Genomic DNA, 14,854 nt, shown 5'->3' on the forward strand with positions numbered 1-14,854 from the left:
ATATTTTATAAATGATCAATAAAAATAAAATAAATATATAAATAACATTATTACATTTATTTATTTTATTTTAGAATAATGAATAAAAATTAGTTATAAATAATTCGAGTTATAAATAAAATGATAAAAAGGCCATTTGGACAGGAATAGCCAACTATTTTTTACGTTAATGATAAATATGTGTAACATTCATATATCTAAATAATTATATGATATTTATTATTAACAATTGTATTCAACATAAAAATGTGTAATATGACAACTTCATATCGTAAAAATATAATAATAATAATAATAATAAATATTATTATTATTCAAGTTTATTTATTCAAGTTTTTTATTATTATTATTATCAATATTATTTGTTTTAAAATATTGCACATACTATTTTAAATAAATAGATATTTTAATAAATATTTCGACAAATACATATTTTAATAAATGGAAATAAATGTGATTTACTCTGATAATACTCATACTGATCCCAGATGCAGTGAGGTACCAGTAGCAGCAGCAGCAGCTGAATTAGCGCAGAGGAGGCGCTTCCCCTTTAATTTGCCCACGCTGTATAGCGGTAAGGAGTGTTGGTGAGCAGCAGCAGCAGCAGCACAGCTCACTGTAGTCCCTTTGTATGCGCAGCAGTGCCCAACTGCAGCCTAAACCGCTCGCTCTAACACAATAATTATGAGTAAAAGACGAAAAGTTGGACTTTGAAATGGAATGGCTCGCTCACGCCGCGCCACTCCCTAAAATGAATGAGGAGAACACAAGTAAGCGCACGAGGAATCCCTGTGTATATTTCAATGGATATTTTGCATCTTGAAAACAACTCGGGAAGGTTGACTTTTTTTTTTTTAATGCATGCTTTGATGCATCAATGTCTTGAGTGAAACGAAATGCGTGAATGCCTTTAGCACAGTAATGCATGGGCATGCTTTTATCATCCACCTAGAGAGAGGAACCTATTGCTGAAGCATGTCGCTGCAGACACCTTTGCGCTTGCTTGAAGGGGTTAAAACACTGATCACAGCCGGTGTGATGTGTTTTTCATGGGTGCATGAGTCTGGAATCTGAATATGTGTCCTGTAATAAAAAATAATAATAATTTTTGGACAATTGGATAACAGCTTAAAGGGAACGCTGATTTTGCGCAACGGGAAAAAAACCCCAAACAAACAGCAAAATTAAGACTGGGAACATCTGAAACGTGATGCTCTATGGATTTCTGCCCGTAAGATGAGCGCGTTTGCTCAACAACAAGATGTTGCCACTCCTCAGAGCATCATTTTGGCCACCGAACTCGAGCGGCCACACGTATTCAGGCAATTCTCCTCTGTCTCTTGCGTTAAATGTTACTATCTTGTGTAATGTGAGCATGTTTGAGGCGACGCCCAACGCAAACAGCTCCCCTGTTTCTTTGCAGATCTCTGAATTGAGTCGAGACAACACTGTGAGGACACAGGGGGCGTCAGATTTTGCTGACCTTAGCATCTTTGGACCGTTTCAATGGGAAGCTCTTTGCAAATAACGCCATAAGGGAGTCCTCTCCGCTTTGCCTCCGTTCATTTCCTTGAGACACGCTGCTGTATGTTTCCCGTTTGTCCTGAAGGCGCATACGGGCGGATATATTCGAGTCCGGCGCGGCAGATCTGGCGCAGCGGGCGGGAGGAACACCAGGATCATTGCAGTACCTGTAATGAATGGCTGCTGAAAGACACCACTGACCCTGGCAACGAGACGTTTTATTAGTCCTGCTGGTGTCATGTAAACATAATCATTTAGCAAATGATTTCTCGGCGCTTTGGGGACCCTTGTTGCTTGCAGGTAAGCTTGCGTAACCTACTCTTTGCTTAGCTATTGTAGTTATACTGTCTGTGGATGCTGAGCTGACTGACTTCATGGAAGCTTCAAGTTGTTTTGTATTTGAATAACACACAGCTGAAATCCACCATAATTGAACATTCATTTATATATGCATATGTAATTCTAGATGATAGATACACACATTTGTAAAAAAAAAAAAAAAAAAAAATCATGCTATTGAAGAAGCACATTTATGGAGCAATGAGGCTATGTGATCCTCATAATTAATTACATTACAAATAAATTACTATTGCCTAAATATAGTCTTAACATATATTTACCTATTTTTGGGGAACTAAGGTAGACAGTGTTGCATTTCTTCAACTTTTCTATCTCAAGCAGTCTTGCTCTCTTGGCGAAATACATTTGGGGAGGTTTTGGAATATCCAATTATGATTTAAGTGCACTCGGGCTGTTATTCGATTTACAGTGCATAACTGAATCCTAAGAGGAATTATACAGTCTTGCCATGGCAAGTATTGATCTACTTGGAAGATAAAAGCAAATACAATGTGTAAAGTGGTCGGGCTGACTTCTCCATATGATTGATAGATGTTTTTAGATGCCCTGGTTTTCTGTAGCCATGCTTTATGTGTATTTCCTTAGCAGTCATGCTTTGGATCCTTGTGCAGTGCTTTGATGTCTCTTCACTTTCTTTGCAGATTTGATGGTGTTTGAGTAACTTGCTATATTAGTTCAAAAACAAAACGAGTTCTTTATGAATTGTGAGGAATCCAAATAAACTCACAGTAGAGTGGAATAAATTCATATTTAGTAAGCACATTGCATTGTTGTAGTGTGCATGCTGAAAAGAATGCTTGTTGGCCTAAGTAATCTTTTTTTCTGCTTTATATTTCTTTCAGTGTTTCCTGAGTTCTGATGAGAGAGGGAGGTGTTAACCAGTGAAAGGAAGCCCCAAATTTCCCTGCTTCTTTCCCACAAACTTTTAAAGGCAACATCGTCGCATCCTGACCACAAACTGCAGGTTGCATTCATTCACAGCATGACTGTTGCCACAGGCGACCCAGTTGATGAAGCCGCAGCTCTCCCGGGTCAGCCACAGGACACGTATGACCCGGAACCAGACCATGAGTGCTGTGAAAGGGTGGTCATTAACATCTCTGGCCTGCGCTTTGAGACGCAGCTCAAAACTCTTTCTCAGTTCCCAGAGACATTGCTTGGGGACCCCAAAAAGAGAATGCGCTATTTTGACCCTCTGAGGAACGAGTACTTTTTTGACAGGAACCGCCCAAGTTTTGACGCCATTCTGTATTACTACCAGTCAGGTGGCAGGCTGCGGAGGCCTGTCAATGTGACATTGGATATTTTTTCTGAGGAGATACGTTTTTATGAGCTCGGGGAAGAAGCCATCGAGATGTTCAGGGAGGATGAAGGATTTATTAAGGAAGAGGAGAAACTCCTGCCAGAAAATGAGTTTCAGAGGCAGGTATGGCTGCTCTTTGAGTACCCTGAAAGTTCAGGGCCTGCCCGGATTATTGCCATCATTTCCGTCATGGTCATTCTCATATCTATAGTCAGTTTTTGCCTGGAGACACTTCCAGTTTTTCGCAGTGAGGACCTGGACCCGCACAAAATTCCCATGGGCTCCAACTCAACAAATAGTTACACCTCCTCCTACTTTACTGACCCTTTCTTCATTCTGGAGACCCTTTGCATCATATGGTTCTCCTTCGAGTTCCTGGTGCGGTTCTTTGCGTGTCCCAGCAAAGCAGGCTTCTTTGTCAATATAATGAACATCATTGATATTGTGGCTATAATACCTTACTTTATCACCTTGGGCACAGAGCTAGCAGAGAAGCCAGAGGATGGCCAGCAAGGGCAGCAAGCCATGTCACTTGCCATTTTGAGGGTCATCAGATTAGTACGAGTCTTCAGGATCTTCAAACTGTCCCGGCACTCGAAAGGGTTGCAGATTCTCGGGCAAACGCTCAAGGCCAGCATGAGGGAGCTAGGGCTGCTTATCTTCTTTCTCTTCATCGGAGTCATCCTCTTTTCGAGTGCCGTCTTCTTCGCAGAGGCAGACGAGGCTGACTCGCAGTTTATTAGCATCCCCGATGCCTTCTGGTGGGCAGTGGTCACAATGACGACAGTAGGGTACGGTGACATGGTTCCAACTACAATCGGTGGCAAAATTGTGGGTTCCTTGTGTGCTATCGCTGGTGTACTGACCATTGCCTTGCCCGTGCCCGTCATAGTCTCAAACTTCAACTACTTCTACCATCGAGAGACAGAAGGCGAGGAACAGGCCCAGTACCTTAACGTGACCAGCGTCCCCAAGATAGACTCCTCGGAGGACCTGAAAAAGAGCCGCAGCGGGTCAACCATGAGCAAGTCTGACTACATGGAAATTCAAGAAGCTGTTAACAACAGCAACGAGGACTTTCGAGAGGAGAACATCAAGACCGGCAACTGCACCCTAACCAACACTAACTATGTTAACATCACCAAAATGCTTACAGATGTATAACTGCTTTGATCAGCCTTGTCGAAGAAGGTGAGATAAAGTAGGGGAGTGCAAACCCCAGTTTTGAAGGCTTCAGACGCCTCGTGCAAGAGTTTCAAGACGGGAGGACTGAAACGCGTCCATTTGAGAGAAGGATCAGTAAAGAAGACCTGTCCATCATTCCATCCCCATTCCCTGTCGCAAGTTCTGGAAAACTTGTTGTTTTGCATCCTTGTGTTCAGTGTCTGCATGGAGTTTGTCTTTTCTGTGTGACTGTTCTAGTAGTCGTTCTGCTTGCAACAGTAGCCAAATTGTAGCCTAACCGATAGATACAAGCGTAGCATAGAGGGACCAATTCCTGACTCCCATTCCCCCATTCACTGCCAACCTGAGGACCCCTTGAGTCTTTTTCGAGTGTATTTGTACCTTAAAAGAACAACAATTTTGTCACTCCAAATTGATCAGTGGCTTTAAAACATGAAGGAGTTAACATATTTGTGAAGAATCACCATGGAGGATGTATTTCTCTGTGAATGCACAAATGCTGCCTGTCCTGCCAGCCACAACAGCATACCATGTGTGGTACCTAAAAATGTAACATTCCAATTTGTGACGGAGAAATACATGCATGACCAATCTTGGGGGCCTGGAAAGCCGGTTAAATCTCTATGACCATTTTTCCCTCTTTTGCTGCCAGCGTTCTAGGATCTCAGTGTGTCCTGTCTTAGAGTAAACAGACCTGAAAGTGGAGCGGAGATTGTTTTGAAGTTGCACATTTTTCCATCGTTGTCATTCCACTATATTGCATGAGCAGCTGCCCTCCATTGCATCATTTCCTCACGTCACTTACTTTTCCCAGCATTGTAAACTTCCAAGCATTCCATGTGTATGAGAAATGTCTTTTGTAACGAACATCTACCACTACAAGCGCCTGACGAGGGGTTGCAGGAGTGTAGATATTTTACTGTGACATTGCAGCCAACAACAGCAAAACACTAGCTTACTAAGTCAGGTCACCAAAGATGAAGTTCACTGCCGCTATTTATTGCATTTTTATGTTGTTTTTACATTTTTGTGCCATTTCATGGTGCATCCTGCTCATAATATGATGCTGGAGAATTTGGATAAAACTTGTATGAAAATGATGCTTCCTTGAATAGCTTTTGTAAGAGATAGGAAATATTCTACAACTTTTGTGGTGCATGTCTGGTACACAGTCCTTGTAGCATGCATGTAGTAAGAATGATACTTACAAAACTAGAAATAAGTATTCATATCTTTATCAATATAAATATTTTTCTCTGTGAGATTAACAGTATGTGCAATATTATAAATGCTTGTTTTTTTTTTTAAGGTTACAAGATTTTGCAAATAGTTTTCTATGTTAGTAGGCTTAATATATGAGTTATAGTGTAATAGCCCCCTTTCACGGTTGAATACCATCAAGGTTGTTCATTTCGTAGTTTGGTTTAATTAAGCGAGGGGGAGTGAGATGCACCAATTAAAATGAGCATATCAAAGCACCACATTTGGATGTGGGGGAAATCTAACTTTAAAAAAATCTCAATCCCTGATTTAATAACAAGGGATTCTGAAGATTTTGTCAAATTAAATGTTGGTACATTTAACATGTCTAGTCTGTAGCCTATCCTCATAACTAAAGATGGTTTCTCTAGCTTGGTCTGTTGTGTTTATGTTAAAGACCTCATGAAATCAAAATTGTCTGTTGCAGCTTTTAATCCAGTTAGTTTTGAGACTATTGAAATGTTAGACTTTATTTATTTTTTTTATAAGTATATTTCAAATTTTCAGCCTTTCTGAAATAATGAAGCAAAATATTGATAGTTTAATCTGTTTAGGGGCATTTTTAAAATTTGGTTGATTAAATGCTCCCTAGAATGAGAAAGTCTCCTTCCTCTAGTGCCAACTAGGTTTGGCTGGTTAGTGTCAATACTTAGCCCCTGCTGGTAGATAATGTAACTACACCATTATGCATATGCAAAGGTATATTTCTCCATTAAAATGAAGCCATGTGTACTTATGAAATCATATTTTTTAAATAACAAATAAATCACAAAATATATGTTTATTGTTTTTACACTAGTGACTTTATTTATTTATTTATTTATTGTTTTTGTAAAACCATTTCATGGGGTCTTTAATGTGGGGAAAAAATAGCAGAAAACCATTTGTTTTGAAATCCAAGTGGCTCAGGACCTATGCAATTTACAGTTGAGAAGTAGAAAAGCTCTATGGTAACTAAACAGTACATACCTTACCACCCCAGGTTAAACACGTTCAACTGCCCAAGGTTTTTCTCAGAATTACATTCACTCCACTGCCAAAATACTTGGCAGATCTCCTTGCCACTATGTTTGCTGTTACGCTGGCCGAATGAGAGGTAGCCACTGGTCATCAAAGCTACGCAAATTCTCTTTGAAAACTTTAAAAGCCTCTCAGTGAGGCAATACTGCCATATCCAAGAGCGTGGTGCGCCATTCACTCCACCCTTTGCAAATGCAAGACTTCCTAACCTAATAACACTTTTACTTCCTCTGCCCAGAGCTTCAACGAGTGAGGGTTGGGGTTTGAACCTATGCTAAGTAGAGGTCTAGAGGTCGACCGATGTATCGGTTTTGCCGATTAATCGGCACCGATAGTTTTTTGCTGGAACTATCGTTATCGGCAAAAATCCATGCCGATAGTTTTCCGGGTTGCGTCCGTTGCTGGAACGGCTGAGAAGGGTCTGCTGTCATTATACAGTATGAGTACAGTACAACCTCTAGTGGTTGAAATCACTGACAGCACGTGCTATTTGTTTAGACACGTGATACTGCACGCTGAACAGAGCGGGAAACTTCAGACGCGGATTTAAATGCAGCCGACAGAAAATCCTGCCGCGCCACAGAGCGCCATTCACATAGTTTTCCATTAAATTACATTATATTTGTCCCGAATTGTTGTTAATGCTTCATTTATAGAGCTATAATATAGATCGCGCTTTCTCTTTCCGTTTGCTCCGTTTTTTAAACACGAACTTCAAACTCATAAATGCCTCATTGTCTGTTCATTCTTGAAGTAAACTTGTGTCCGTTTGGTGATTCAATAAACTGTTTTAGACCGCTGCTCGAATTGAACGCGACGCGTCCGGAGTGTGTGTGATACCGGTGAGTTCTCCTAGACCCAGCGCTGCGCTTTTATTTTGATTAGATAATCATCAAGTGTTCAAGAATAGAAGAAGCTAAAGTGTGAGAGTTTACATATAATATCCATATGTATATAATTTTAATGCTATGGCCTTTGTGTATATATTTAAAGATGTGCATCTTTAAGCATGACTGTTGAAATGAAATGGTAACACTTTAAAATAAGAGTCCATTTGTAACATTAAGAATAATGAAAGCTGTGTAATGAAAGTATTGTTCCTTGTTAGAGTGTGTTAATTTCAACATTTTTATTATTATTACTACTACTACTACTACTACTACTACTACTACTACTACTACTACTACTACTACTACTACTACTACTACTAGTAGTATGGTTCAGTACTGTTTTTTTAATAAAGCATTATTTTAGTTTTTGTTCAGTATCCATTTTAAAAACTATCGGTTGATTAATCGGTATCGGCCAGTGTGGTCCAACCTAGCTATCGGTATCGTCAAAATCCACTATCGGTCGACCTCTAATGCTAAGCCATGCTACCTGCTTTCACCAGTTTTAAGGAAATGTTTAGAGAAAGCAGAGATCATTTAAGAAGACTTGGAAAAGTGAGCGACATATTGCAGCCGTTACTTTAACGTTCAGCCTTAATGGATGGGACACTTTTCTTGGTCTCTCGAAAAGACATGAACTTGTGTCAAGAATGTGATGACATTCTTGAAGTCACTTAAAGTCAACATGAAACTGTTCACAACCCATTTTATGACATGTGTCTAAGCAAAATACGATATTTGATTAGAAAAATGTTGAAATGAATTGATTAAAGTATGAAAAGGACATGAGATTAAGAGGGATTTGTGAAGTTAAAAAAATCATGTTGACTTATTTGTCATAGTTTAAGGCATTTATTCATACATATATGTATGTATATTATATATATATAATTTGCCTCCATCATCATTTTTTAAAGAAAAGCATAGTTTAGAATCACAATGAATTTTTTCATCCTCTCATATTTACCTTCACCGATTCCATCACATCCTGTTTTAATGACTGTATATCCTACATAACATACGCCACTCTGAGGATGCTTGTCAGTCGCCTCTGGAAAACAGACTTTCTCAATTTTTTTTCTTTTCCATGTGTGTTGTTGAATGCATGCAGAAGCGCTTTTACATTGGATGTCCATGCAAAGGATGGTATGCAGTAATCAGGCAAGCCCTTTTACACTGCCAGTGCTACAATCGTCTTTGAGACGAAGGGATTATTGATAAGATGTCGTAATTCTAGTTAGCGTTTTATAGCGAAATACGCCGAACTGATGCTCTGAAAGTATCGTATTTAATAGCATCTCCATAGCTGCCTCATCCAGTCTGAAATTGTGAATATATTGTTTTGAATATATTCCCTACGACAGTCGGTCTGTACATTTGTAATACTCTAGAGATTTCAAATACTTTTAACGCTTATATATGAACACAGCTTTGTGATAATACTTTCAAAAAATCAGCTGCTTTCATTGTTGTCTTAACACAAGCTATAGCTTTATAAAACACCTCCACCATGTAACGCAGTTTCTTAATAGTCAAGAAAATTCACAGCTGCAATTATATCCTTTAAACCTCATCCAAATCTAGATGTATTGTAGTATTAGTATACATCATATACATTAAGCACAAGCACTGAGAAAAAAAGAACCTGTAATTATCATAGAAGCTTTGCCTATCGAGTAATGCGGTATATCAATGTATCAGCAATCAAACCAAGCCTTTATATCTAATCAATATTCAACTGAATGTCATTACAGGCTTTACTTTTCACACTCAGGCATGATTTATGGATAAAAAAAGCCCTCATTTGCTATAAACATGTACATGCAATATGGAAATACATTGTATATATAGATAAAGACGGGTGGACGAATGAACAAACAGATAGATGAACAGACCAAGATTGAGAGGATAGATGAGCAGATGTGATTCAGAAACAGATCATAACAGAGGTGTTTTGGGGTTGATGGAGGTGGGAGCTCTGAGCTCGTGTAACCCCTCTATCCCGGGTCCTCACCGCCACACCTTGTTCTCGCTCCGAGTGGGTCTCGAACCCGGGTCTCCGGCATGGGAGGCGGACGCACTAACAAAGGAGGCTAAAGACTGCAGTCTCTAGCGTCAGTCGCTAGCTTCTCATCTTGTTTTGAAGTGAAAGTTAGGCCTTGTTCACACTGCACATTAATCCGATTTGTTTTCCAAATCCAGTTGTTTTGGACTGACTGTCTATGCTGCGGTGCTTAAAGTGACTGGATCTGTTTGTTAAGACACTGTAGCCAATATCTAATATAGTGTATCTACATTGCTCACTATGGTAATGACTATAGCATTAGGATAATGCTAAGCTACTTTCTTTTATAACAACTGAGAGAGGGTGTATTTTATTCATCCATTGCATTTATTTACTATGTAGCAAATAATAAATTCCATAGTTCACTACATGAAAAAAAAAAATGGGTGGATGTTGTCTGTGACATTATATACACGCTGTGGCCTGAATTACAAAAAACAAAAACAAAAAAACATTAAAATCCAATCCAAATATTCATACCCCTGTTGTGCTTAATTGTATTAAATGTGTACTTCAAATCTAAAAAAGTATGTTTTTACAAGACTACACTTGCAGAAATGATATCTGCACTTATATTCATATCTGAACCTGCAGATATGGTTACTATTATTAATGTCTGCACTTGCAGATATTAATGGTATAATATGAATTAAATAAAAGGCCACTTAAGTGTACTTAAAGAATGTATACTATCATGACTGTGTTTCTCAACACCTTACACTTTTAAGACGTGCTCTTTGTAATAATGTCAACTGAAAAATGTTACAGTTGTTTAAGTAATTGTTTTAATAATTGTTAGTCATGCTTTAAAGTACATTTTGATGTGACTAACATACTAAAGCACATGTAAAGTATTCGATTGTCATTTGAACTGTAGTATGTTTTTTGATGTTTGTTCAATGTTAATATATTTGAAATGTACTGAATTGCAACTTTATCATCACAAATGTGTATATATTTAAATAGTTTCAATAGAAATGACATTAAAGTATATTTTATTTTACCATAAATGCTTGTCAGTACATTCAGCAGTATACACACAGTAAACCATATTTGAAAGACAACAGATTTATGAAATGACATATACAAATATACATTTTCATTTAAATAACATGCAAGTAAGTGTCTGAAAAGCATATTAAGTATATGTATTTTTTAAATGTATTATTTCCGTAATAAGTACACTAAAGTGTACTTCTATTTACACAAGGTTACTGAAACGCGTTTCAGATTTTAATCGACCAACTTTCATTTCAGATGACCTGAGAATGTGATTTGGATCTATTTTGATCTGTTATATGCTAAAAAAAAAAAAATCAAATTTTTGCTGCCTGTGTGAACAAGGCCTTATAGAAATGTGAATGGCAAACCTTTGACTGCTTGGAAAAGCACCTGTTATCTTTCTGTGTAGCAGCACACCTCTCTCCGCCGTCTGTGGAGATGCTCTTGATGTCAACAGGTTGACGGATAATGACGTGTGCACTTCAGCGGATGAGCTGAGCTATTAGGTGTTGGTCTGCATGTGTCTTATGTGTGTATGTGACATTGTCCACACATTGTCATCCAGGAGGCCTGATCTTTCATTTCTTGTACAGACCTTTTGTTTTCTATAAGAAGAAACAAAAAACTTTCAAAAACTGAGCACAATAATGTAACAGACAGAAGAACCAAGAGATGGAGGACTCTGTACATTCTCTGGATGGGATAAATGTCATGCACTTTACAAGGACCACTGGACGCTAATGCTAAACCTAAAAGACAATCTTGGAAAGAGAACAAGAGATGCCTCTTTTCCTTTCAAAAGATTATAACTGTAAAGAGATCTATCAATAATGATTATGAGGATGAGTATATTATAAATCATGATAAGCTTACAATGACTTGTGCATTTTTCTGTCTCTTTAATTTTGGGATGATGGTTATGTTGATTGATTCATTTATGAAATTGTTAGTGGTTACTGGTGGATTCATTAGTTTTAACAGTCTTTTGTCTAATTGCCTTATTTTATTTTATTATTCACATGCTCAATGTCATATGACTTAAAAATAGTGAATCTAGATTGTGTTTGAGCTTATTATTATTATTATTATTATTATTATTATTATTATTCAATGTTGGTTTTAACCTTCTCGTACCTAATTGCCATATTTTATTTTATTTTATTTTATTTTATTTTATTTTATTTTTCACAAGTAAATTTTGTAAATGTTGACGTGTTTTTGTTTTTTTGTTTTTGGTATGTAAAGAAATAGGGTCAGTAATACAGTCAGTAAAATGAAAAGATGTTATTCTTATCCTATAATGAAATACTTATGTGACAAATCATTCAAACTTCAAAGATAAAAGTTCATAGTTTATGTAATGCTCACTGTTGTTACTGTTGTTACTGTTTTTAGATCAGTGTGTTATGAATGAAATGTATGTTTTCTGAATGAGAATTGTTGCCAGTGTTATGGTGAAACAAGCTTATTTTGAGATATATTAAGTATTTTGTTGGTCTGAGTGAGTTTTGGCAGTGAGGCCAACTGTTTGGCCAAGATTCATGTTGGTAATGCAGGCTGTATGAACAGTTTTGAAAATGTGACTTCAGTATTGAACAATGCTTGTAAAGATTTGAAATTATGTCTAAAGTAGAAGTAACATATGTTTTTAAGAGTTTGCATATGGTTGCTTAGACAGGTAAAAAAAGAAGAAAAAAAGCCAGTGCTCTCAGTGCTGTACATGAGGCCATTATACATCTTTTTGTTGCTAGTGAACGCTAGCGAGCAGAAAGATTTGTCCAAATGCATTGTGTAGTGCTCCTAATTGAAGCAAAATGCACTTTGTGTTGCACCGAGAAAGCAAAGTCATCTATTTATAATCCACTCCATATGGGCGATGGATAACCTGTGGGACAGCAAACATTTCCAGCTTCCCGCGACAGGCGAAGATCTCACCTTCCACTGGCCCGTCTCTCCCATCTGTTCTAGTTCAGCTCAGCTGCTCCAAACCTGCCCAACACCATTACCACCCCTCTGTCACCGCCACAGGTGCTTATTTCTGCTGCAGACACCTCTGTTCTCTTATTGTTTGTAAGAAGGGCCGACAGACTGTCTGAGATGAGATAGCATGCAGTAGACAGGAGTCCTGGCAGCTGATGGCTGTTGATCCAAAAATGCCATCTGCGGGAGAATCTGAACTCTCTCTTTCAGAGCCAAATTTAAAATGCAGCAGTCATTGCATCATCATTAGAATATATTAGTTATGTCAAAGTCATTTATTTGAAGGGTTATGGTGCTTTAGAGCAATGGTTCTCTAATGGTTTCACTTCAGAACCCAGAGTACAGATTGACAGCTAGATGAATGTACAGTGCAGTCTGTGAGAGCAGGTAGTTTCCTAACACCTTGCTAATAGCAATTCGTCATCTTATGTTCCTCATTAGCTGTGCAAAGGAACCGGCTAGAAGAGCGGAGTGAGGTTACTGTGTATGTCAGAGATGATCTGATCATAATTAATAACAGTCAGAGATGATACTGTTATCTAAAACTAGAACTATTAAACTAATTGGCATAATCTGAAATGAAATAAAATATAAATAATAAAAAAGGTTAAACTTAAAATATTAAAAAATTAGAAATGTGGAACAAGTTTAAGTTAAGTTAAGTTTAAGTTAAAAACTTAAATAAAATAAATTAAAGCTCAATAGAAATATATTTAAAAAAATAATAATAATAATACAGTTACTAAAACCTAAACTAAAATTAAAATGCAAACTGAAAATATTAATAAATACCATAATAATATAAAATAATACTAAAATAACATTGATTATGGTTTGTAATATGAGTATTCACCACTTGAGAGCTAAAGTACTTTTCACTTACATCTCATGAAAAAAAAAAAAAAAAGGCAGCTGCTTAAAGTGATCTTGTGAGGAAGTGCAGAGACCACAGTGGATCAATATAGCTTTGGGTCGATGGTAATTGATAAAGGCTCTGGCCTTACTCCCCTTTCACCTCCAGCAGAAGAGTAAATGATAGTTCAGACAAACTACACTGTAAAAAATGAATGTGAATTTGTGAAAATGTGAATTTAACGGTAAATTACTGTAAAAATGCTACAGTAAAAACCTGTTAAATGGTTAACGGTAAATTCCCCTACTATATACGTTGAAAAACTGTGTTGGACATTACATGTAAATTTACGGTAGTATACCGTTTTTGGAAGTGTGTAAAGTTTACAGAATGGTTTTTACAGTGTACTCTCCATTTCTGTCTATGACCCAAAGCTATAGTACGAAAGAAATGCTTTGTTTGGAGGTGGAAATACAATGTACTCAATTAACATTAACTGTATATATATATATATATATTTTTTTTTTTTAGTTCTCCAGATACAGAACAAAGGATCAGACATATGAAAAGGGTAGCATAATATTTCCTGGCCTATATATTTAGAAGCATGTTTCATGAATGTTTAACTGAATTTATAATGCTGTATATAAATCTTTAGATGAATTATTATTATTAATATTTATTTATTTATTTTTATAGGTTCTGTAAGGCCCGTAATATTTCTTTTCTAAACACTTACACTGAAGAAAGAGCACTGATGAAACTGATGGAGTCTGTCTGTCTATCTATCTATCTAAAATGTTTTGATTTATTGCTACACTGTTCAAAATGTTGGGGTTGGTAAGATTTTTTTTGTAATGTTTTTGAAAGAAGTCTCCATTTCCGCCACTGAATAAATTAAAAGGTAATTGTGACATTTTATCTCACAATTCTGACTTTTCTCTCGCAATTCTAAGTCAGTCTTGTTTCCCCCTCAGCATTGGACTTTATAACTCCAGAAAAGAAGTCAGAATTGCAAGATATATGAACTCGCAATTGTGAGAAAAAAAGATGCAACTGCGATTTACAAAGTAAGATTTGCACGTTTATATCTCACAATTCGGGGACAAAAGTCAGAATTACACATTTATATCATGCAACTGCAACTATTTATTTATTTTGAAAAAATAAAGGTCAGAATTACACATTTATATAATGCAACTATTTATTTATTTGTTTGTTTATTGATTTATGTATTTATTTATTATTTTATTCTGGAAAAAAAGTCAGAATTACACATTTATATCATGCAACTGCAACTATTTTTTTTATACAGTGGTGGAAACAAGCTTCCATACTTCTCTCATTTATTAACTGCATTTATTAACTGTATAATATATATAACGTTTTTTTTTTTTTTTTGATTTATATGA

The 14,854-nt window shown here is 36.8% G+C and overlaps 1 protein-coding gene across 3 annotated transcripts; it reads left to right on the plus strand.

The window, feature by feature from the left end:
* The first annotated feature begins 667 nt into the window (after nucleotides 1-667).
* On the plus strand, nucleotides 668-5,058 carry LOC107746332 (potassium voltage-gated channel subfamily A member 2-like). Of its 3 annotated transcripts, none has more exons than XM_016560482.1 (3): nucleotides 668-770; nucleotides 1,424-1,824; nucleotides 2,727-5,058. In XM_016560482.1, the coding sequence occupies exon 3, from the start codon at nucleotides 2,867-2,869 to the stop codon at nucleotides 4,349-4,351; it is 1,485 nt and encodes a 494-aa protein (XP_016415968.1). In that variant the 5' UTR covers nucleotides 668-770; nucleotides 1,424-1,824; nucleotides 2,727-2,866; the 3' UTR covers nucleotides 4,352-5,058. The 3 variants fall into 3 exon arrangements, with proteins under 3 accessions (XP_016415968.1, XP_016415971.1, XP_016415967.1); XM_016560485.1 differs by lacking the exon at nucleotides 668-770 and adding an exon at nucleotides 819-838; XM_016560481.1 differs by lacking the exon at nucleotides 668-770 and having other exon boundaries at nucleotides 1,255-1,824.
* Nucleotides 5,059-14,854: the final 9,796 nt, after the last annotated feature.

Source organism: Sinocyclocheilus rhinocerous, unplaced genomic scaffold (assembly GCF_001515625.1).
Source record: "Sinocyclocheilus rhinocerous isolate Xijiao unplaced genomic scaffold, SAMN03320098_v1.1 scaffold2393, whole genome shotgun sequence".
Lineage (NCBI taxonomy): Eukaryota > Metazoa > Chordata > Actinopteri > Cypriniformes > Cyprinidae > Sinocyclocheilus > Sinocyclocheilus rhinocerous.